Below are 17,842 nucleotides of genomic sequence, written 5' to 3' on the forward strand. Positions count from 1 at the left end.
CATTGTTGTGACGTGATGACTCACTACATTACTTGTTTAATTCAGCACCGGATCATAATCTTGATTAGCAAATAAATATTCTTATTTTGCCTTCTTGATTTTTTTTTTTGTTTTTTTTTTGTTTTTGCAGTCTTATCGAATGAGACTCGTCACAGTGGACGGAAACCCTCTACTGATCAAACCTCATGACATACACTAAAGGAATGAGAGGCATCAGGAGGGGAACACATAAAAGCGCACCAGTGTAAACACATTTAGATGCTCAAACACATAAAAATACACACACACTCATTAAAGGTGGAGCTTTTAGGGTCAGATTGCAACAGCGCCATCTTGAGGCTAAAATACTCAAGTGCATGTCTGTATTAGTGTAGGTGGAGATATGATGTAAACCAGGTGTGTGTGTGTGTGTGTGTGTGTGTGTGTGTGTGTGTGTGTGTGCTTCTGTTCAAAAGGGGTCAGTATATTTTTCAAAGAAATAAATACTTTTATTCAGCAAGACTGAATTAAATTGATCAAAAGTGACACTTTTATTTTGATACAAAAATATTGAATTTCAAATAAATTATTTTGAACTGTCTATTCATCAAAGAATCCTGAAACAGATACTGTTTTCAACATTGATAATAATCATAAATGTTTCTTGATCATCAAATGATTTCTGAGGGATCATGTGACACTGAAGACTGGAGTAATGATGCTGAAAATTCAGCTTTAATCACAGGGATAATTTACATTTTACAATATATTCACATGGAACTATTATTTTGAATTAAAATAATATTTCACAATATCTCTGTTTTTACTGTATTTTTAATCAAATAAGTGCAGCTTTGGTGAACAGGAGAGACTTATCGACAAAACTTTTTCAAGGTAGTGTTCATACATGTGTGTTATGTGAGTGTGTATTTTAAGATTGCTCATTTATGTGTGTGTGTGTGTGTGTGTGTTTGTGAAGGAAACATCACGCATATGTCAGTGTGTCAGGAATGCCGCTGGTCTCCACCCTCGGAGATTTGAGGATGGACGAGCCAATATAAAGCTGCAGTTTTCTGTGTTGACATCACTCAAACAATCACACCATCTGCGTCACTCAACACACACTCATGAACTCATTTCAAAACCTCTCAGTCGAGACTCAGTCACACAACATCAGCCAGAAACACATCCAAAGTGTGCTAAATATATCTAAAGCCATCACTGAGAGACATCGACCTTCAGTCCAGGTGTGTGTGAGAGCATGGGAGAGGTCAAAAGGTCAAGATACACTCTTCGAAATAAAGCTTCTTTATTGGAATCGATGGTTCCATTAAGAACCTTTTCATTCCACAAAAGGTTCTTAGTGGAAAAGGGTTCTAAGATTTTTAACATTGACTTTACACTAAGAAAAAATGGTTCTCTTAAGAACTGTTCACTGAATTGTTCTAAGACTATTGCTCTATGGCATTGCTGTGAAACCTTTATTTCATTTATTTATAGGAGATTACATAATTTATAAAGCTGTGAGTGATGGAGTGGTACCTGTGTGTAAGCTCATCAAGATGTCAGCCAATGATGAAGAGCGTAGAGCATCACGTGAGTCCTTTAACAGCAAGAACACATTATAAGCGAGATGCAGAGTACACTACAGCTCCTTATGTAATTGCATGCAAATCAATATAGCTCTCAGCCAAAACAATGGTTGGATATTTTTCCTTTACCGTTTGATAAGCTATTTTGCATTTCAGAATTATTTTACTGTGATATAGGCTGTGAAATAATAGTGCTAGACCGTGGTGTACTGTATTCACATGTTTATTCATAGCAGACCTGTTGATATAACCTGTGGATCTGATCTTCACCCTGTCGCTGTACAATTCACCTGTGGATGAATCATGTGAAATCTCATCTGTGCAAACTAATGCCTACAAACCTGAGATGCTCAGGAGGAACAGCTTCTGTGTGTGTGTGTGTGTGTGCTGTCAGTTCTATTTATAGCAGCTCAGTGATGTGTCCTCCATGCATCCTATGAGCAGACAATGCTGGATATATTCTGTACCTGTTACCAAGAGCTCTAAACCCTTCTTTAAGGGGAAAACTACAAAAATGATTCAGATGTATTTGTGTCATGCTTTATATGTTTTTACAATTTACTATTATTAGTGCTGATTAGACTGTATTATAAGCCCTTATATAGGCTATGCTAAATTTATGAGATAGATTCTCATGTAAAATTATTGCATGTAATAAAAAAAATTACATGTAATAAAAAAATACATGCATTGCAGTGCATAATGTCATAAATCCATGAATCTAATTTTAAACAAAAGCAATGATCTAATTAAAGTTTGGGCAAAAAAAAATTAAACAAAAAAACAGTGCATCTATCTATCTATCTATCTATCTATCTATCTATCTATCTATCTATCTATCTATCTATCTATCTATCTATCTATCTATCTATCTATCTATCTATCTATCTATCTATCTATCTATCTATCTATCTATCTATCTATCTATCTATCTATCTATCTATCCAAGACAAGACAAGAGGATAAAATGAGACATGCAGTTGACACTCACCTGAAAAAGTATATATCTGTTCCTGCTCGTTTATGAGTCGCTATGAGAGGAGCGATGGCGATCACACACTCATTCATAAAAACGCACCGCGGATCTTCAGCGCGCGCCGTAGACGAACGCACGCGCGCGCCCGCAGCATCAAGACGCGAGATCTAAAAATAGCGCGTCGCGCAACAGAACAGATGCAGTGGAATAACGCGTTACCCACGCTGACTGCTTCTCACATCACAGTGCTGTCTTATATCACTCAAGAGATGCTGACAGTGAGAATAGCTTGATGCAATGAGTGTGACATGATCTTTTACACCATGAGCACAAAATAGGCTACAGGACATCTATATCTTTCTAATGCATATAGGCTATCAAAGATAAAATCTATATAGCAAATTTTATTTTGCTTTATAATCAGCCTCAGTTGAAGCTGGAACTGTTGAAAAAAACTATGTTCCAAATAGAAAAGAAAAATCACAAATGAGATATTTTTGTCTGATTTGTCTGTTGAACTTTGTCATAAAATCTTGCTGTGCATGGGGAAAAATAATGTCCATGCTATTAGTCAACTATAAGCTACGCATACACTAATCATGACATCAAAGCATCTAATTCCATTTTTATCATCACAGGCTCATATATATGAACAAGCCTTATCATAGGCATCACATCAGTTGCATGTGCATTACTCTGTGCATTCATCTCCTGCTTCTTCCTCATCTATCTCTGCTCTTCTCACTTACGGTCATAAACATAAATAAGGTCCAAAGTTTATTTAGGATCATTCAGTGTGACGTCATGGCCCGCGTCAGCCGGTCTTTATCCTGTTGTGTGACTGATAGCCTATGGAGGAAACACATTAACATAATTATTTCTGACTTGGACTACTTTATAAAATGAAGACATATGATGCTTACCTGGAATCTGAAATGGAATAGAAATGTGAAGATTATTCTTCATTTGCCCTTCATGTACCTCTGATGATGGTTCTTCCCTGCCTGCAGTGTGACCCGAGCCGGGCTTTGAGCAACTGGAAACCGGTAATGCCAATGCAGCAAAAGCTGATTCATATTGAATATATTTATATATCAATATCAAAATATATCAAGCTGTCACACCACGCAACCCAGCTAACAAAGATGTGTCCTAAAACATTTTGCTTATGTTCCCATCAAGTTATGGAATTATTTCTTAATGTTCTCTGAATGTTCAAAATGTCCAGTTTTCAAACTTTCAAACGTTAGGGGAACATTCAATTTCATTATTCTGCAAACATTATGGGAATGTTACTTCTGAATGTTCTCAAAACATTCTAAAACAAGTATAGCCTAGTAACATTTTATAAAAAGTGCTATAGGCCTAGGCTACATTCATTAATGATGTCTAAACTGTTTTTTTTTTTTTTTTTTTTTTTGCTAACGTTTTAAAAACATTATTAAAGACCAGATAACTTTACTTTACTGGAAGAATGTTTGTTCAGAAAAGCCGTTCTGAGAGCATTCCCTGTTAGCTGGGATCATCCTTTATGTTTTAGCCATGTTTACACAGATAATTGGCTCTACTTCAGTGTAGTTCTTGACATATGCCATGTCAAAAGAAAGAAAATGCTTTTATGCAAGTTGTGCACTAGAGTTTTATTGTGTCACATGTTGAGAGCATTGAGTAGGTCAACTGCTGTATCAGTGCTGGTTCAGCAGAAGTGCGTTAAAATGAAGCACGATTTCTGAGAAGAAGAAAAAAATCAACAATACGAGGCACTTTACATCGTTACACAGGCCTGCACTATTTAAATTTACCAAATATAATAAATCATGAGTCACGGGTAAGAAAGGTGTGTCATCATCACACGCTGACCAATCACAGGTTACGCCACAGGTAACTGTTTTGAGTAGTATGCCCACTCTACAACGCCGAGTAATACACAGCGCAGGGCAGACTCCTGCTTGGGAGAAGAATACCATTTGGCTCACGTCTAACTATCATTATAAAAATAATTTCTATATGAGTCTATATAATTTTAGAAGATATTTTTCAATAAATCATGGTTATAATATTTGCCAAAATCGTAGCTTCGTAGGCAATCTTCCGGGTGATTGAATTCTGCCAACCAATCAGTGCCCGCTTTTCTCATCACATGACCTTTCCCAGAAGCGCTCCGGAGTGTTTGCTCTAGTTTGCGTTGCTTGTCGAGCTCGCGCTCATGGCGGCTGCAGGGTGGGCGCGCGCAGTCCTGAAGCGCCTCAGTTTATGAACGTGAGAAGAAAGAAATGCGCTAATAATGTGGCGGGGATAAACCAGACAACCGTTTTTACATTTTAAATAATGTTTGCAGAGGTAAGCCATGATGTTTTGTTCTGTTTTGTTTATTTCCTGCTGTATTGAGCTGCTGTTAGCTTAGCCGTGTGTTACCTGAGCAGGTAAATAAACACACACACTGAAGTACACACACAGTTACACACATTAGCACACACACGCGCGTCTTGTGTGCAGGATTACTCACAGTAATGCGATGGGATTATATGTTTCTGAGCACTGACAGTAAGTCTTCAGCTAGCTCAGCTAACATCAGCTGTGCCTGTTACATGTATGTGTGTTTACATGAGTAGTGTGTGTGTGTGAGAGAGAGAGACAGTTGTGTGTATAGGGGCCATGGGTGGTGATGATGGGTATTTGTGTGTTTTCTGCGTGTCTCAGCTTGTTGATGTTGAGATACGTCGTGGCATGTGTGTTAAACCTATACATATGTGTACGTGTCGTTTGAGCGTATGATTATGTATTTACACTATGTTGAAATAAAATGCCAGTTTTGCGTGTATGGGAGAAATAAAACCTTGTAAAGCTGCAGTTCTTCAGGCCATAAGGTTGATTATGATGACACACCTGATAACAGACACTGGTTTTGTTTGTTAGTGTCATATCAGTATCTGATCTTGATGTGCTGATACTGAAAAAGCAATGTATAGAAAGTAAAACCTTGAACCTGTTTTAGCTGTATGTACTTTGTTTATGATGAGAAGCCTGGTTCTCTTTGTTTTGCTCTTGTCTTATGTTTTTTTTTAACCTATCAGTATATGTGTATGTGGTATTTCGGTCTCTGAATATGTCTATAAACATCTAATTTGCCTTAATGAGGCAGTAAAGCCATGCAGACTTTGTGTCGGATGTTAAAGTTGGTCACGCTCAGCCTATGTGTGGATTTTATTTCAGTTTCTGAGCATATTTATAAAGTGACATACTTGTTTAGACTATGCAAACATTGTGGTATGGTTGGTTATGATGGCAAGATAACAGTCTGGTTTCATTACACTTACTCTCTGGATGTGTCATTTCACCCTCTAATTATATAGTTTCAACATAACTCCTGTTTGGGACATTTGCAATAAGCAGACTGTCTGTTTTTTTGTTTTTATTATTGTTTTCAGGGGCATATATACTGTATGCAATTTTAGCATCAAATCTGTAATCAAGAACAACAGGAAAAGTCATAGAAATTAATTGGTGAGATTTCTGGGGACCTGATTATTTTGTGAATAGGTGTGTTGCTTTTTGTTTTAGCTGTGAATGATTGTTTAAACTCATGCAAATATTGTAGTATAGGCTAGTTAATCATGACAGGCCTGAAAGAGTCTTGTTGTGTGATACTTGCCCTGTGTTGGGGTTATTTTAGGTCATCACATGTATTTAATTAGAAACTAACTTAAAGATTAAACACCTGTTTTGTTATGAAGACAAGCTTGGTTGCATGCCACATTTCAGCAATGAAAATCGTGCATTTGTCAAAAGATCAGTGCATTGTTGAAATGTGTGTGTATTTGGTGTCCTGATGACAGGTGGATGAGCTGGATCCTCTTGAGTCGCCTGACCCGCTGTAAGAGCGTCCTCACGTGTCTCTGCTGGCATATCAGGACTTGAACGCATTCACTCTGTCTTTGCATTTTAGGGCTGGACCTCGAAGTTAATGCACTACAGCAAATGTTTTACTAGCCCGTGGCGTTGAACCAAAGAGTTTCAGGTCAACCTGCTGTGACGCATGTGATGTTATATTACAGGTCATTTCGTTTGTTTGCAGTAAGTACAAATAGAATAGAATCATAGAGAATTATAGGAATTTAATGCACAAACAACAACAGAGTTTTTTCATGTTTGTTTCTTCATTCCTTTTGTTTCCTCAGTAAATTATAATGTGTTCTTGTACAGTGCGCCGCTGGGTTGTGTGTAAATGTCCAGAACTTGACTATCAGACTCGTGTTACGACACGAGTAGCTCAGTTCACCTGCGCACTGAAGCTATCCCAGCATGCTCTCTGCTTGTGCCCTGTTTATGCCCATCACAGCTGTGAGATGTATGCTGATGTAAATCTTATTATCTGATCCTTATCAAGGCTTTGTGAAGCTCCTGGTCATGGGGTGTTAGCCTAATTAGCTGAGTGCTATTATCTAATACTGACAATTATTTCACAGTAACACCGTGACCGTAGCCTGTGCAGTTTGTTTTTTGAAGTGATGTAGTTATATGTAACTAGACGTAAGATTTTGTTTCACCCGTTTTATCATCTGCCTGGCAAAAATATTATGTCTGATTTCGAGGCTGCCTCCGGCTAAAGATTTTTCTTGCCGACTAGCCTAGTCGTCGTTCATCTAAGCCATTAGTCGACCTATTGCATATTAATATTTAATTACTTAAATATATACTGGGGGAAATACTAAACCATAATGAGCCTTTACTATGTACAGCCTAGGTGTAATATATGTAGCCTATAAGCTTGCCGCAAAGCACTGACAAAAGTATTAAAAAAAATAGCAAGGAGACATTTTAATTATTTGTTAATAAACTAGTGCTTTCTGAGTCAGTGTCGGCTGCAAAGATGAAGTTGGCGATGCTGATTCGTCATCGCTGCTGATATAGTGGAGGGGCTTTTCCAGAGTTGTCAAAAAGTACTGACTTCGGTACCAGTCTGTACTGAAATTTAAAAAATGTGACGCTTTAAGCGCTGTTGAACCGAATCGTAAACACCTCTGATTGCCTATTGTACTCGCACGCTCATTGGAAATCTCTGTGATTGGCTACAATGATCAACGTTTCAAAAACATGTTGTAAATATACATCAATCACACTCTTCACCGAGCGCTTACACAGATACAAATGGGAGCGTTTGAAAGCAGCCGTCAGTCAGCAGAGCGGTCCACTAATAGACGCGCCGCTTGTGCTTTAAAACTCTCCTGCTCCCGTTTTTTTAAAACACTTTCAAACACTTCCGTGTGCTCTCAAATGCTCCCGTGCATTGATCATTGTAGCCAATCACAGACAAACCCGATGAGCGCATTAGTACAATAGGCAATCAGAGGTGTTTACGATTGTGCTCAACAGCGCTCAAAGCAACACATTTTTTAAATTTCAGTATACCGACTAAGTCGGTACTTTTTGACAACTCTATTTCAAACGGATTACATAATCAGAGCATTTGTTTTCTATTTGAATTGGTTTGTTTAAAAGTAGACATTTCAAGCTTTTTATAGATATATTTGTCATGTCTGTAAGTATGGCGAGCAGGGTCCGAAATTAACACCCGCCAAGCGCCAAATGCGGGTAGATTTTCTGTTTGGCGAGTAAATCTCAAAAGGCTATCCGCCACACTGGCGGGTGAATGTTCATAACAAAATATTAAATTTTAAGCGCGCACGCACGAGCAGAGAGAGAGCGAGTCCCGGCCGCGCGCGCGCGCACTCACTCACCATTCAGAGCGGTCAAGCTTCCCCGTACTTTTTGACAAGCGTCCTTGACAGGGTGGCCAGAGCTTCTTTGCAGCTCAAGTCGGCGGCGGTGTGTACGTACAGTTAACGCTCTTTCTGTTGACGGCGCTGAGGAAAAAGCTCCCGCCACTGGAAGAAGCTGTCGCCGCCCATTTGTGTCCTCCTGCGCACCCATCAAAGCCGTGCAGAACGTCTTCAGCACTCGCGGATCGTGCATATTTCCGGTCGTTCTTTTCTCGAGAAAAGGAGTTTTCTCATAGCGTTTGCAACTCAATAGGCTACTCGTTCCCTTATCTCTCAGGGAACCGAGGTTAAAGTAACCGAGTAAGTTACGTTCTGCCTCTTACCACAGTCAGGTAACAAAACTCACAATTTTTTTTTTTATTTCACCCCAATGATAATATTTCATATTTTTCTCACATTTTGATCGATACATATATAAAGTTGTTTTTTTATATAGGCTACATTTCAAATTTTGCTCTGGAAAATTGTTTATGTTTGTATTCAACATAATAGGCCTACCTTATTATCTCAATTAAAACTACTGAAATGAATGTAGGGCCTATGTGAGAAAAAAAAAGGCTGTTTATTATTTTGGCCGGTAAAAAAAATGCTTGGCTGGTGGATTTTTTCATCTACCAGTCCCCGTGGCAGGTGAGCCAAAAAGTTTATTTCGGACCCTGATGGCGAGTATACGCTGAGTTTCGGTGCAGTTCAACAGTTCACAGATACTGAGACGGCAGAAAGCGCATCCTGTTTGTTTTCTTTATTTTACAAAGGGACAACGTTTTGTTGTTATTGTGAGTTTACACAAATAAGAGTAATGATGTATAACTCTTATCTGCATGACCAAAAATAAGCATTTTAAGTTGTTTCCACTGTTATCAAACACTTGGATATGCGCCTAATAATAGCGCACATTTATCTAGGTTAACGTTAGAGCGAGCGGCCGAGTACAGGTGCTACTACTTGCGTGTTTCAAGTAAGCTTTTTAAGAACATTATTTTATTTACATGGCAATACGTGTAATGTAGTAATTTGGTCTGTATAGAACTTTAACTCTTTTATATATAAGTGCAGTTGGCATAGATCTGGATTATACACACAGCTTTTGGTCTCTGGGAAGCGGCACTCGAGCCTGGGGTATTTACACCCGTCTTAAAATAGACCTCGGTGACAAGCCTGAATTAACGCCAAAGTCTGAGGAGTTGTGCCAGATCACTCTTGAAACCTTTGGGATCTCTTATGAGCTCTTCTCAGTGCCGAGTCACCCTCGATCTGAGCTGAGAATCATGTTCTGGAAACATCCGTGTATCACGCCGTTAGCCGTAGCATGGCCACGCAGCGTAATGTGAATGCATTTTGCGTTTTGATTAAGAAGGTGGAGCTTGTTTGCTGTAGATGATTGAATGACCGTCGCTGGATAATAATCTTAACCTGGCTGAGATCTTTGGTGGCCTATTCTGACATGACAGACTGAGATCATTATTGTTAAAGGGATGGTTCGGAGTAAAATCAACCTAGGCTCCTTTGCACCATGACCTCGAGCCAAACACCCCCCCAGAAGCCTTTTTCCCCTTGGTCGAACATTATTAAAGTTAGAGCTTATTTAGAGATATCAGCCGAATGGCTTAGTGCAGGCGCTAATGGATCCAAGGATGCATAAATTACCCCACTAATAATGCCCAGAATGGTACCAAACTTCTACAGTAGTACAAATAGGTTCTGTACTCATAAAACAAGGCATTGGAAAGTTTGTAAGTACATCAGGAGTTTATTTATGTAACACTTGCCTGACGGCTCATGCTACCGCTAACCCGGACGCCGAGGTCACTTCAGTGATTTGGGAAAACAAAGCACGTAAAAGTTCTGTCAGAAACCGATGCATAAGGATGTAGAGCCAATAGCGCCTGCTCTAAGGCATCCGGCTGATATCTCTAAATAAGCTCTAACTTTAATAATGTTCAGTTCAACCAAGGGAAAAAAGGCTTCTGTGAGGGGTGTTTGGCTCGAGGTCATGGTGCAAAGGACCCTAGGTTGATTTTACTCTGAACCATCCCTTTAAGAGTCCAATTAAGGTTTTTTACACCTTTCTGTCAAAGCCTGATGATTAGGCTAAATTATTTGTCTTTGTCTTCCTACTGGATAGAGATATGATATGAAAACAGTTTCACCAGATGACTTGAATAGCTCTATTTGGAAAGAATTAATAATTGTGGAATTGTTTATGTGATTTTGTAGGGGAGTGAATCTGCACAAGCACAGATAACTGGCCCATACGGATCAACTACAGTTCGATCCCTTTACTTGACATCGCACACCCTGCGGTGTGACTATCCTGGATTCGCACATCATTATATCGATGCTAAAATGATATATGCAGCCCTCATGTGATTTGCTGTGATGTGAAAACATGTTAAAGATAAAACGGCTGTTGGATTATTGTGTGTTTGACGACAGAGAGCAGCTTTGGTTTTCTAGTCCCCCGTATGTCATAATCTGCTTTTATCTTCTTTAGAGGTATGAGTTTGATGGCGATAAGAGCCGAAACCTGTTTTTTAGAGCACACGGAAAACTTCCCACAGTCAAGGACCTCTTTATCTAAAAAACACAAAGCGTAAACTGCTAATATTAACTAGGCTAGTCCATATATTATGAACTTTGATAAAAAAAACAAACAGTGAATGTTGATTCAGAACAGATTTTTCTCCCCTTCATGTTGTTTGATTGATGTAGTGGATAACTTTGTCTTTGGTTTTTGGTAAGGTGGCATTCAGATGTCTTGTTTTCCCTCATACCTGATACCTTTTCTGTGTTTTGTGGTCCGGTGTCACTGTTTTGATGACGTTTACTTGCACACATTGAGACCAAATGCAAAGCAGACACAATCATTTTGAGGTAGACACATCAGGACTGTTTAGTAGCCACCACACTGGCTATTTAATCAATCAAATTGATCATTGTTTAGTATTAACTCAGCCTTATGTTGTTCTGTATGATTGACTTTATTCCACAGAGCACAGGAGAAAGTTTGAGTAATGTGCTCTGCTCACTGGCTGTAACTTTCATGCTTCATAATGAGCACAAAAGCACCTTTAAAATCGCTTGTACGACTTTACACATCTTTAATTTCAAATGATCAACATTTAAGTCATTGTTCACTGATAATCTTCCCTTCAAATGAACAGTGAACTGGTGCAAACATTATTGATGATAATGACTTAAATATCAGCACAGAAGTTGTGTTGACAATTTTAATGGTGCTTTTTTGTCATTTTAGGCAAGAATATTCTTCAGAAATTCATTTGTGTTCCATGGAAGAAAGAATCTGTTTTGAGAGGGAGTAATTATGACAGAAGTTTCATTTTCGGGTGAATTGAGACAAACAGACATTATTGATTCCTCAAATCATGAATCTGTTGAGGAGAGACGGGCTGTTGCTTTACTAAGTAATCAGATGCATGCTTTTACGTACTGGACAATAAAACAACAATAAAACCGGTGATAAAACCCCACAGACACACATTAAAGGATGTTCCCAAGCCTTGTCTAGAGACAAAAGATCCAGAGACTTGAGGGTGCAATACTCTTATTAGTTGAGTCTTAAGCAGTCATCAAAAAACAAACAAAAAACAATACAAGAAAATGTAAAAATCAGAGAGTGTATGATATTAAATGATATAACTAGACCGATATATCATTGTGTTGCTCTAATAGCATCCACCATAGCGTTGTGTTGTGTGTAAGCTGGTGTTTCAGCTGGGATAGTTTGCCAGCGCCCTGTTTTGCAGTCCTGTGACACACCACACACGTGAAAGCCTGTTTGTTTGTCCCTGTAATAACACACACCTGCATTGTGATGATCTCTAGAACGCTACAGCCGCATCCAGAGTGGGTTTGTTAGGCTGTTTGCCTAAATCCACATGATGTCAGCACAAGTCATGAATGATTCACGGGTCACAGAGGTCAGGACTGGGGTTTGTGGTCTTGGGATGAATACGTGGTCTAATGGTCTTATGTGGCCAGACTTTTAACAAATGAACAAAAACTGCACACTTTGACTGGAAAAGACTAGGGCGGGTTTATCTTAAATCATATTTATCTAGATTTCTTTTCTTTCCTTAGCCTTTTTTTTTTTTTTTGCACCCTCTTTGCACTTTAATTTCTTATTTTCTTTTGCTCTCATTATTTTCATCATTATGAACATTTCCGGGGTTCTCAGAAGCAGAAGTTGTCTTAGTTTTATAAACCTCTATAGTGCGGTGAACGGAAACTACAACAAATATCATTTTTACATGCTCATTTCCTCCCATTGCAAAAGAAAAACTCCACGACCAGAGTTTCTATGACTTTCCAAAAAAACAGAGAGATTAATTTACGTACATCATATGTTAATCTATTTTTCTCGTTAATTTAATGCCAGGGTAATATAACAGAAATAGATAAATAAAAAAAGATTTATCTTTTTTTTAAGTTTAAATTCAAACTTTTCTACTTGTCTTAAAAAAAAAAAAGGTTATAAAAAATGTCAATAATTATCGATACCGAACGATATGAACCGATTTTTTGTGATAATTTTTTAGCTATATTGCAGTCCTAGTTGCTAGATTTACTCTGTTAAAGTTACCAAGAAATCAAAAATAACAATTGTTGTTTTTTCAGGAATTTAATATAAATTATCTATCATTTTGTTTAATTGAAGTGTCACGTAATCTTGAATCAGAATAACTTCCCCCCCCCCCCCCTCTCGCAGCATCTCTTCTCTGATGATGGGGGCGGGGCAACCTGTCACTCACATGAGATCAGCCAATAACAAACCACAAACAATCAATTCCCCATGAAAACCAAGCCCCGCCCCCGCCCTACATTTATTCTTGTTCCAGAAGCCGTTTCACTCGGATATACGTCGCAATGGGGAAATAAAGACTATCACAACTTCTGTTTCATTCTGTTTCGACTTTAATAACTGTGGAAATGCGTCATCGCAGTCTGTGAAAAGGGTCCCTGAACATTTGATCATATTTTTGGGTGATGTTTATTTAACACACGTCAGCAGGACATACTCCAGGTCCGACCCTTCAGATCTGAGGCACACAGAGATGTGTGTGTGTGTGTCTGTGTGTGTGTGTGTGTGTGTGTGTGTGTGTGTGTGTGCGATCGTCTCAGGAGAAGGAAGAGAAAGGGCAGAGATTGGGTCACTGAGTTTCCTGTCCTGGAAAAAACAGGAAACCTGTCCACTGGACACATTCTCTGTCACACTCAATTCATCTGTCTCATCCCTCGTATAGTCTTTTAAAAACCTGTACCCGTCTGCTGAAAGCTCCAGCAGCGATTTCAATTCTTCTGGGTCTTTGTTATGATGATGATGATGATGATGATCAGGAGCAAAATGCAACTTTTTTTGTATTTTGTCGTGTTGTTCTGTAACTTTGTCACTTTAATTGCAATGCAAGAATGATAATCTGTCCGCTGCTGATTTTTTCTGGCAAGAGTGAATCACATCAGAGAATATTAATGTTAAAGAAGAGCTCAGGCATGTTCACATTAATGCAAATACAAACAAAATCACAATGAGTCTTGGTGTTTTTGTGACAGGTGCTCGCAGCAAAACAGTGCATTTGTCCTAGAGATAAAACATTAATTTAATGAAATAGTGCAAAATACAATTTCATGTCCTTGAAATTAACTCAATTCACCCACGTTTGGAAAAACATTTTAGACCCCGATGATGATGTTCAATTGTAGGTGTTCAGTCGCTGCAGCCGTGTCTTTAATTCTGTATTTTCAAGTATACTGTATTCATGCTGCTTTCATTCTGATCAATTAACGTCCTTCAAAATGAGCACTCACAGTAAGCCAAAGATAAGAAATAATGTTGTTAACTGTGTGTGTGTGTGTTTCAGGCCAGTCTGTCCGTCTGGGGATGGGGGGGTCTGGGAGTCGTCCTCTTCCTCATCTCATTTGGACCCTTTGCCATCTTTTATCTGGCCTTCTACATCCTCTGTTTCATTGGCGGGTAAGTGGATCCCACATTAGAGCATCTGTAACACCTGGTGATGCTCTAGCATGATCTCTCCCTTCTCTCTCTCTCTCTCCAGGGGTTTTGTAGTGCTGCTTTTATTTGGAAAGACAAACTCAGAGAAACACCTGGAAAGGTGCGAGCACTCCTACCTGCCATCGACACAGACGGCCATACTGAAGGTGCGCAAACGCTTGCATCCGTCTTCCTTATGATTGCATTTTAATTTATTATGTTTGCCACAACACACAAATGCATTTGTAATGCATTTAAGAAATATAGTATGAAAATCTGCTTTTTTTCATAAAACTTTAACAATTCAATAATTTTTTCAATGTTGCAATAGGGCCCAATTAAATGTAAATTTTTTCAGTATTTCTCTGTTGTCTTTTACTTTTTTTTTTTTTTTTTTTTTTTTGGGAGGTAAATGTATGATTGAATACAAATTTATTAATCGAAAACTTTGGTAATCCAATGATGGCATAAAACCTTAAAAATGTAATTAATATTTTAAAATGTAATCAAATGAAAATTTAACAATTCATTTAATTTTTGCCAAACATAGTGCTGCACTTTAAACTAGGGATGCAACGATACCATTTTTTCAGAATCGATCCGATCCGATACCAAAAATTCTGAGTATCGGCCGATACCAATCCGTACCGATACCAGCGCCGTTTTTTTTAATCAAGTAGAATTTCTATAACTCTGTGTTGAACTGATAATAAGAACTGAAAAAAAAGAAAAACAACAACAACAAAAAATATATGATCATAATCTGACATAAATGCTTTTATAAACTAGGTTAGTGGATAATTCAGCAGTAAAATTTAGTCTAGAAAAATCATGAGTGCACAATAATTGTATAAAATCTGAACATTTTGTGAAAAAAAAAAGTTTAGTGGGGAACAAATTAGAGACAATAAGTGTAACACTAAATCTGGTAAAACTTTACACATTGCTCTTTGTATTGTTGTAAAATACATTCATGAAAAACAAGATAAAAATCAAAAATAGCAATTATTTTATATATAGCCTACTATAAAATAGAGACATTTTTTAAATGTATAGCACAGCTGTTTAATGGGGTAGCAACATGATAGATAGGACAGAACAAGAACGCTATTAATAATCTTTCATTTCGTCACAGTATTATGATATGAAAGGCTCCAATACAGTGCGGCACACAGCATCCCGAGCGCAGAATGATGCGCTTGAAGCAACATGAGTCACAGCGCGCAGCGCGTCGAGTCCGCATTGAAAAGTTTAAAGCACAAAGAAAATACATATTGATGCGTAGTGTATTATACAGTATCTATCTATGCAATAGTCTAGTCAGCATTTTCTTTTAACAGTTTTAAATTTCAGTTACTGTGCGCGTGAAGAACAAATAGTGCTCTGACTTTACTCCAGTGTTGTGATCCTAACAGACACCCGGTACAAAGTAACATGATTAAGGTACAGCAATAAAGTCCAGCAAGATAAAGTTGTTTTATGTGAAACCATAGACCTTTATCTACAGATCAAGTATAATAATAGTAACATTGAATCATCTTGGAGAGAGTTTCATAGTGTTAACTGTCGTAACCGAGCGCGACGCGCTGTTTGAATGAAGAATGATTGACAGCCGCAGCCGAGGGAAACGTTTACGTGATCTTGAATTTAACGACTTAAATATTAATTTCTATCTCACATTATACTATATAATGGCTTCAGAACACTTATAATATTGTGCACGAAAACTTATGGTGCTTTATAATGTTTGTGTGCCTTTTGTGGGGCTTAACAATACACAGAATAGTATACGCACAATATCGGATTTGGATCGGCCTTGTCTGACCGATACCCGATCCGCCAAAATGGCAGTATCGGAGCCGATACCGATACTGAGTATCGGATCGGTGCATCCCTACTTTAAACAGAGGTTTACTGGCAATATTAGAGGATGGAAGAAAAAATTATGATATTCCTTAAATGACGTTTTAATAATTGTAATAACTTTTTATTTTGGTTGGTTGTAGTGACGATCTTTGAGTTTCTGTGCATATGACATGACAATAGTTTTAAATCAAATGAAATTGTGAAATGTTAAAATTGTGCTTGTGTTCCACTCCTGAGTTTTAAGTCTTTGTTCCTCAGGTTTCGGAGGAGATGAAATCAGAGTCCAAACCCATCAAGATAGACCGTCGTCTGACAGGATCCAATATCATAGATGAGCCACTGCAGCAGGTACTGTCAACCAAACCAAACGGACAGAGTGTGTGTTTGAGGAACCTGTGGTTTCTCTACTGATGAGGATTTCTCAGACTGTCGAGTCGTTTCTTTCTGCATGTGACATGAGTAAGACGCTGGATCAGCTAGTTTGAGGATTTAGGCTGAACTGGTGTTTTCATACAACTGATGAGCACATGACACTCGTTTTCACTCAGTGCTCTCACATGCTTCACTGAATCAAGTTTGAGTCTGCTTACAATGCATATATTCTGCAAGTGTCACTTTTTTCGATGGAACTATTTTCTACACTAGCTTTTTTTTTTGCTTCCCTAAAGGCCACTTCTATTGTTAGTCAAATAGGTTCCTATTGATGTTGCATGTTTTACTCTTTCTTTGTCATTTAGAAAACAGGTTGTTTTACTACTCCACCTTAGATATGTATCGTACCAGCATGACGTACCAGTATCACTGAAACGGTTGTTTAAGTTGCAGAATTCTGAAAACATGAGCGTTTGTACGTTATTGGCTCTGTTCCAACACCTAACGAGCTGCCTGCGTAGACCGCTTCCAAGACATCATAACTGGCACGTACCATGATGTGGAACCCTCTACATAGGCAGCAAATCTGTGAGCCAAAAATATCACTAAGCATACAAGAGGCTCATTTCTAAATTAATGATTTATTCCAAGAAGCACAAAAATACACAGTACAATTCAAAGTACACTCAAAATCTTGGATAAAATGGTTTATTTTAATTAGATGGAGCTATAATTTTTAGTGTTGTATACATTTTTATGATACACGTTTCAAAGCAGCTTTACAGAAAATCGTGATGTTAATGTTTATGATATCTTAATATCTTAAAGCCTAATAGTCAAATTTAGCAGATTAGAGTTGGGTGAAAAAAAAAAAGTGGCATCTGAGATTTGCTTCACAATACACATATTATGCTTAATATAAGTGTATGTTAGGCATTCGAATAAAGTTGGATATAGATATATATATATATATATATATACACAACTTTATGTAGAGTTACGACGGACGCGAATCAATCAAAACAAACTTTAGCTGGAAAATAACTTTATTAAAGAACCTCTATAAAGCCAAAACAATCTCTGTTACCTTAAATTATACGTTTACCTCTGTAAAGCTGCTTTGAAACAATCTACATTGTTAAAAGCGCTATATAAATGAAGATGACTTGACTTGACTTGACTAGAGTGCTGGGCGATAATATAGTTTTGATTTGCTATGTAGTACATATCACTTAACATGACTGTGCTGTATGTATCCGGGTAAAGT

The 17,842-nt window shown here is 38.0% G+C and overlaps 1 protein-coding gene across 4 annotated transcripts in view; it reads left to right on the forward strand.

Annotated features, from left to right (window-relative positions):
- The first annotated feature begins 4,734 nt into the window (after window positions 1–4,734).
- The window catches only part of snx13 (sorting nexin 13), a 34,047-nt gene continuing 20,939 nt past the window's right edge, over window positions 4,735–17,842 (forward strand). For 2 of the 4 annotated variants that reach the window (XM_079879751.1, XM_079879752.1), the window contains exons 1-4: window positions 4,735–4,887; window positions 14,207–14,319; window positions 14,402–14,504; window positions 16,462–16,551. In XM_079879751.1, coding sequence (XP_079735877.1) covers window positions 4,876–4,887; window positions 14,207–14,319; window positions 14,402–14,504; window positions 16,462–16,551 — 318 coding nt within the window. In that variant the 5' untranslated portion in view covers window positions 4,735–4,875. The remainder of the gene's footprint in view (window positions 4,888–14,206; window positions 14,320–14,401; window positions 14,505–16,461; window positions 16,552–17,842) is intronic. The other 2 variants (XM_079879753.1, XM_079879754.1) reach the window with 1 other exon arrangement.

Source organism: Squalius cephalus, assembly GCF_949319135.1.
Source record: "Squalius cephalus genome assembly, chromosome: 8".
NCBI classification, from domain to species: domain Eukaryota; kingdom Metazoa; phylum Chordata; class Actinopteri; order Cypriniformes; family Leuciscidae; genus Squalius; species Squalius cephalus.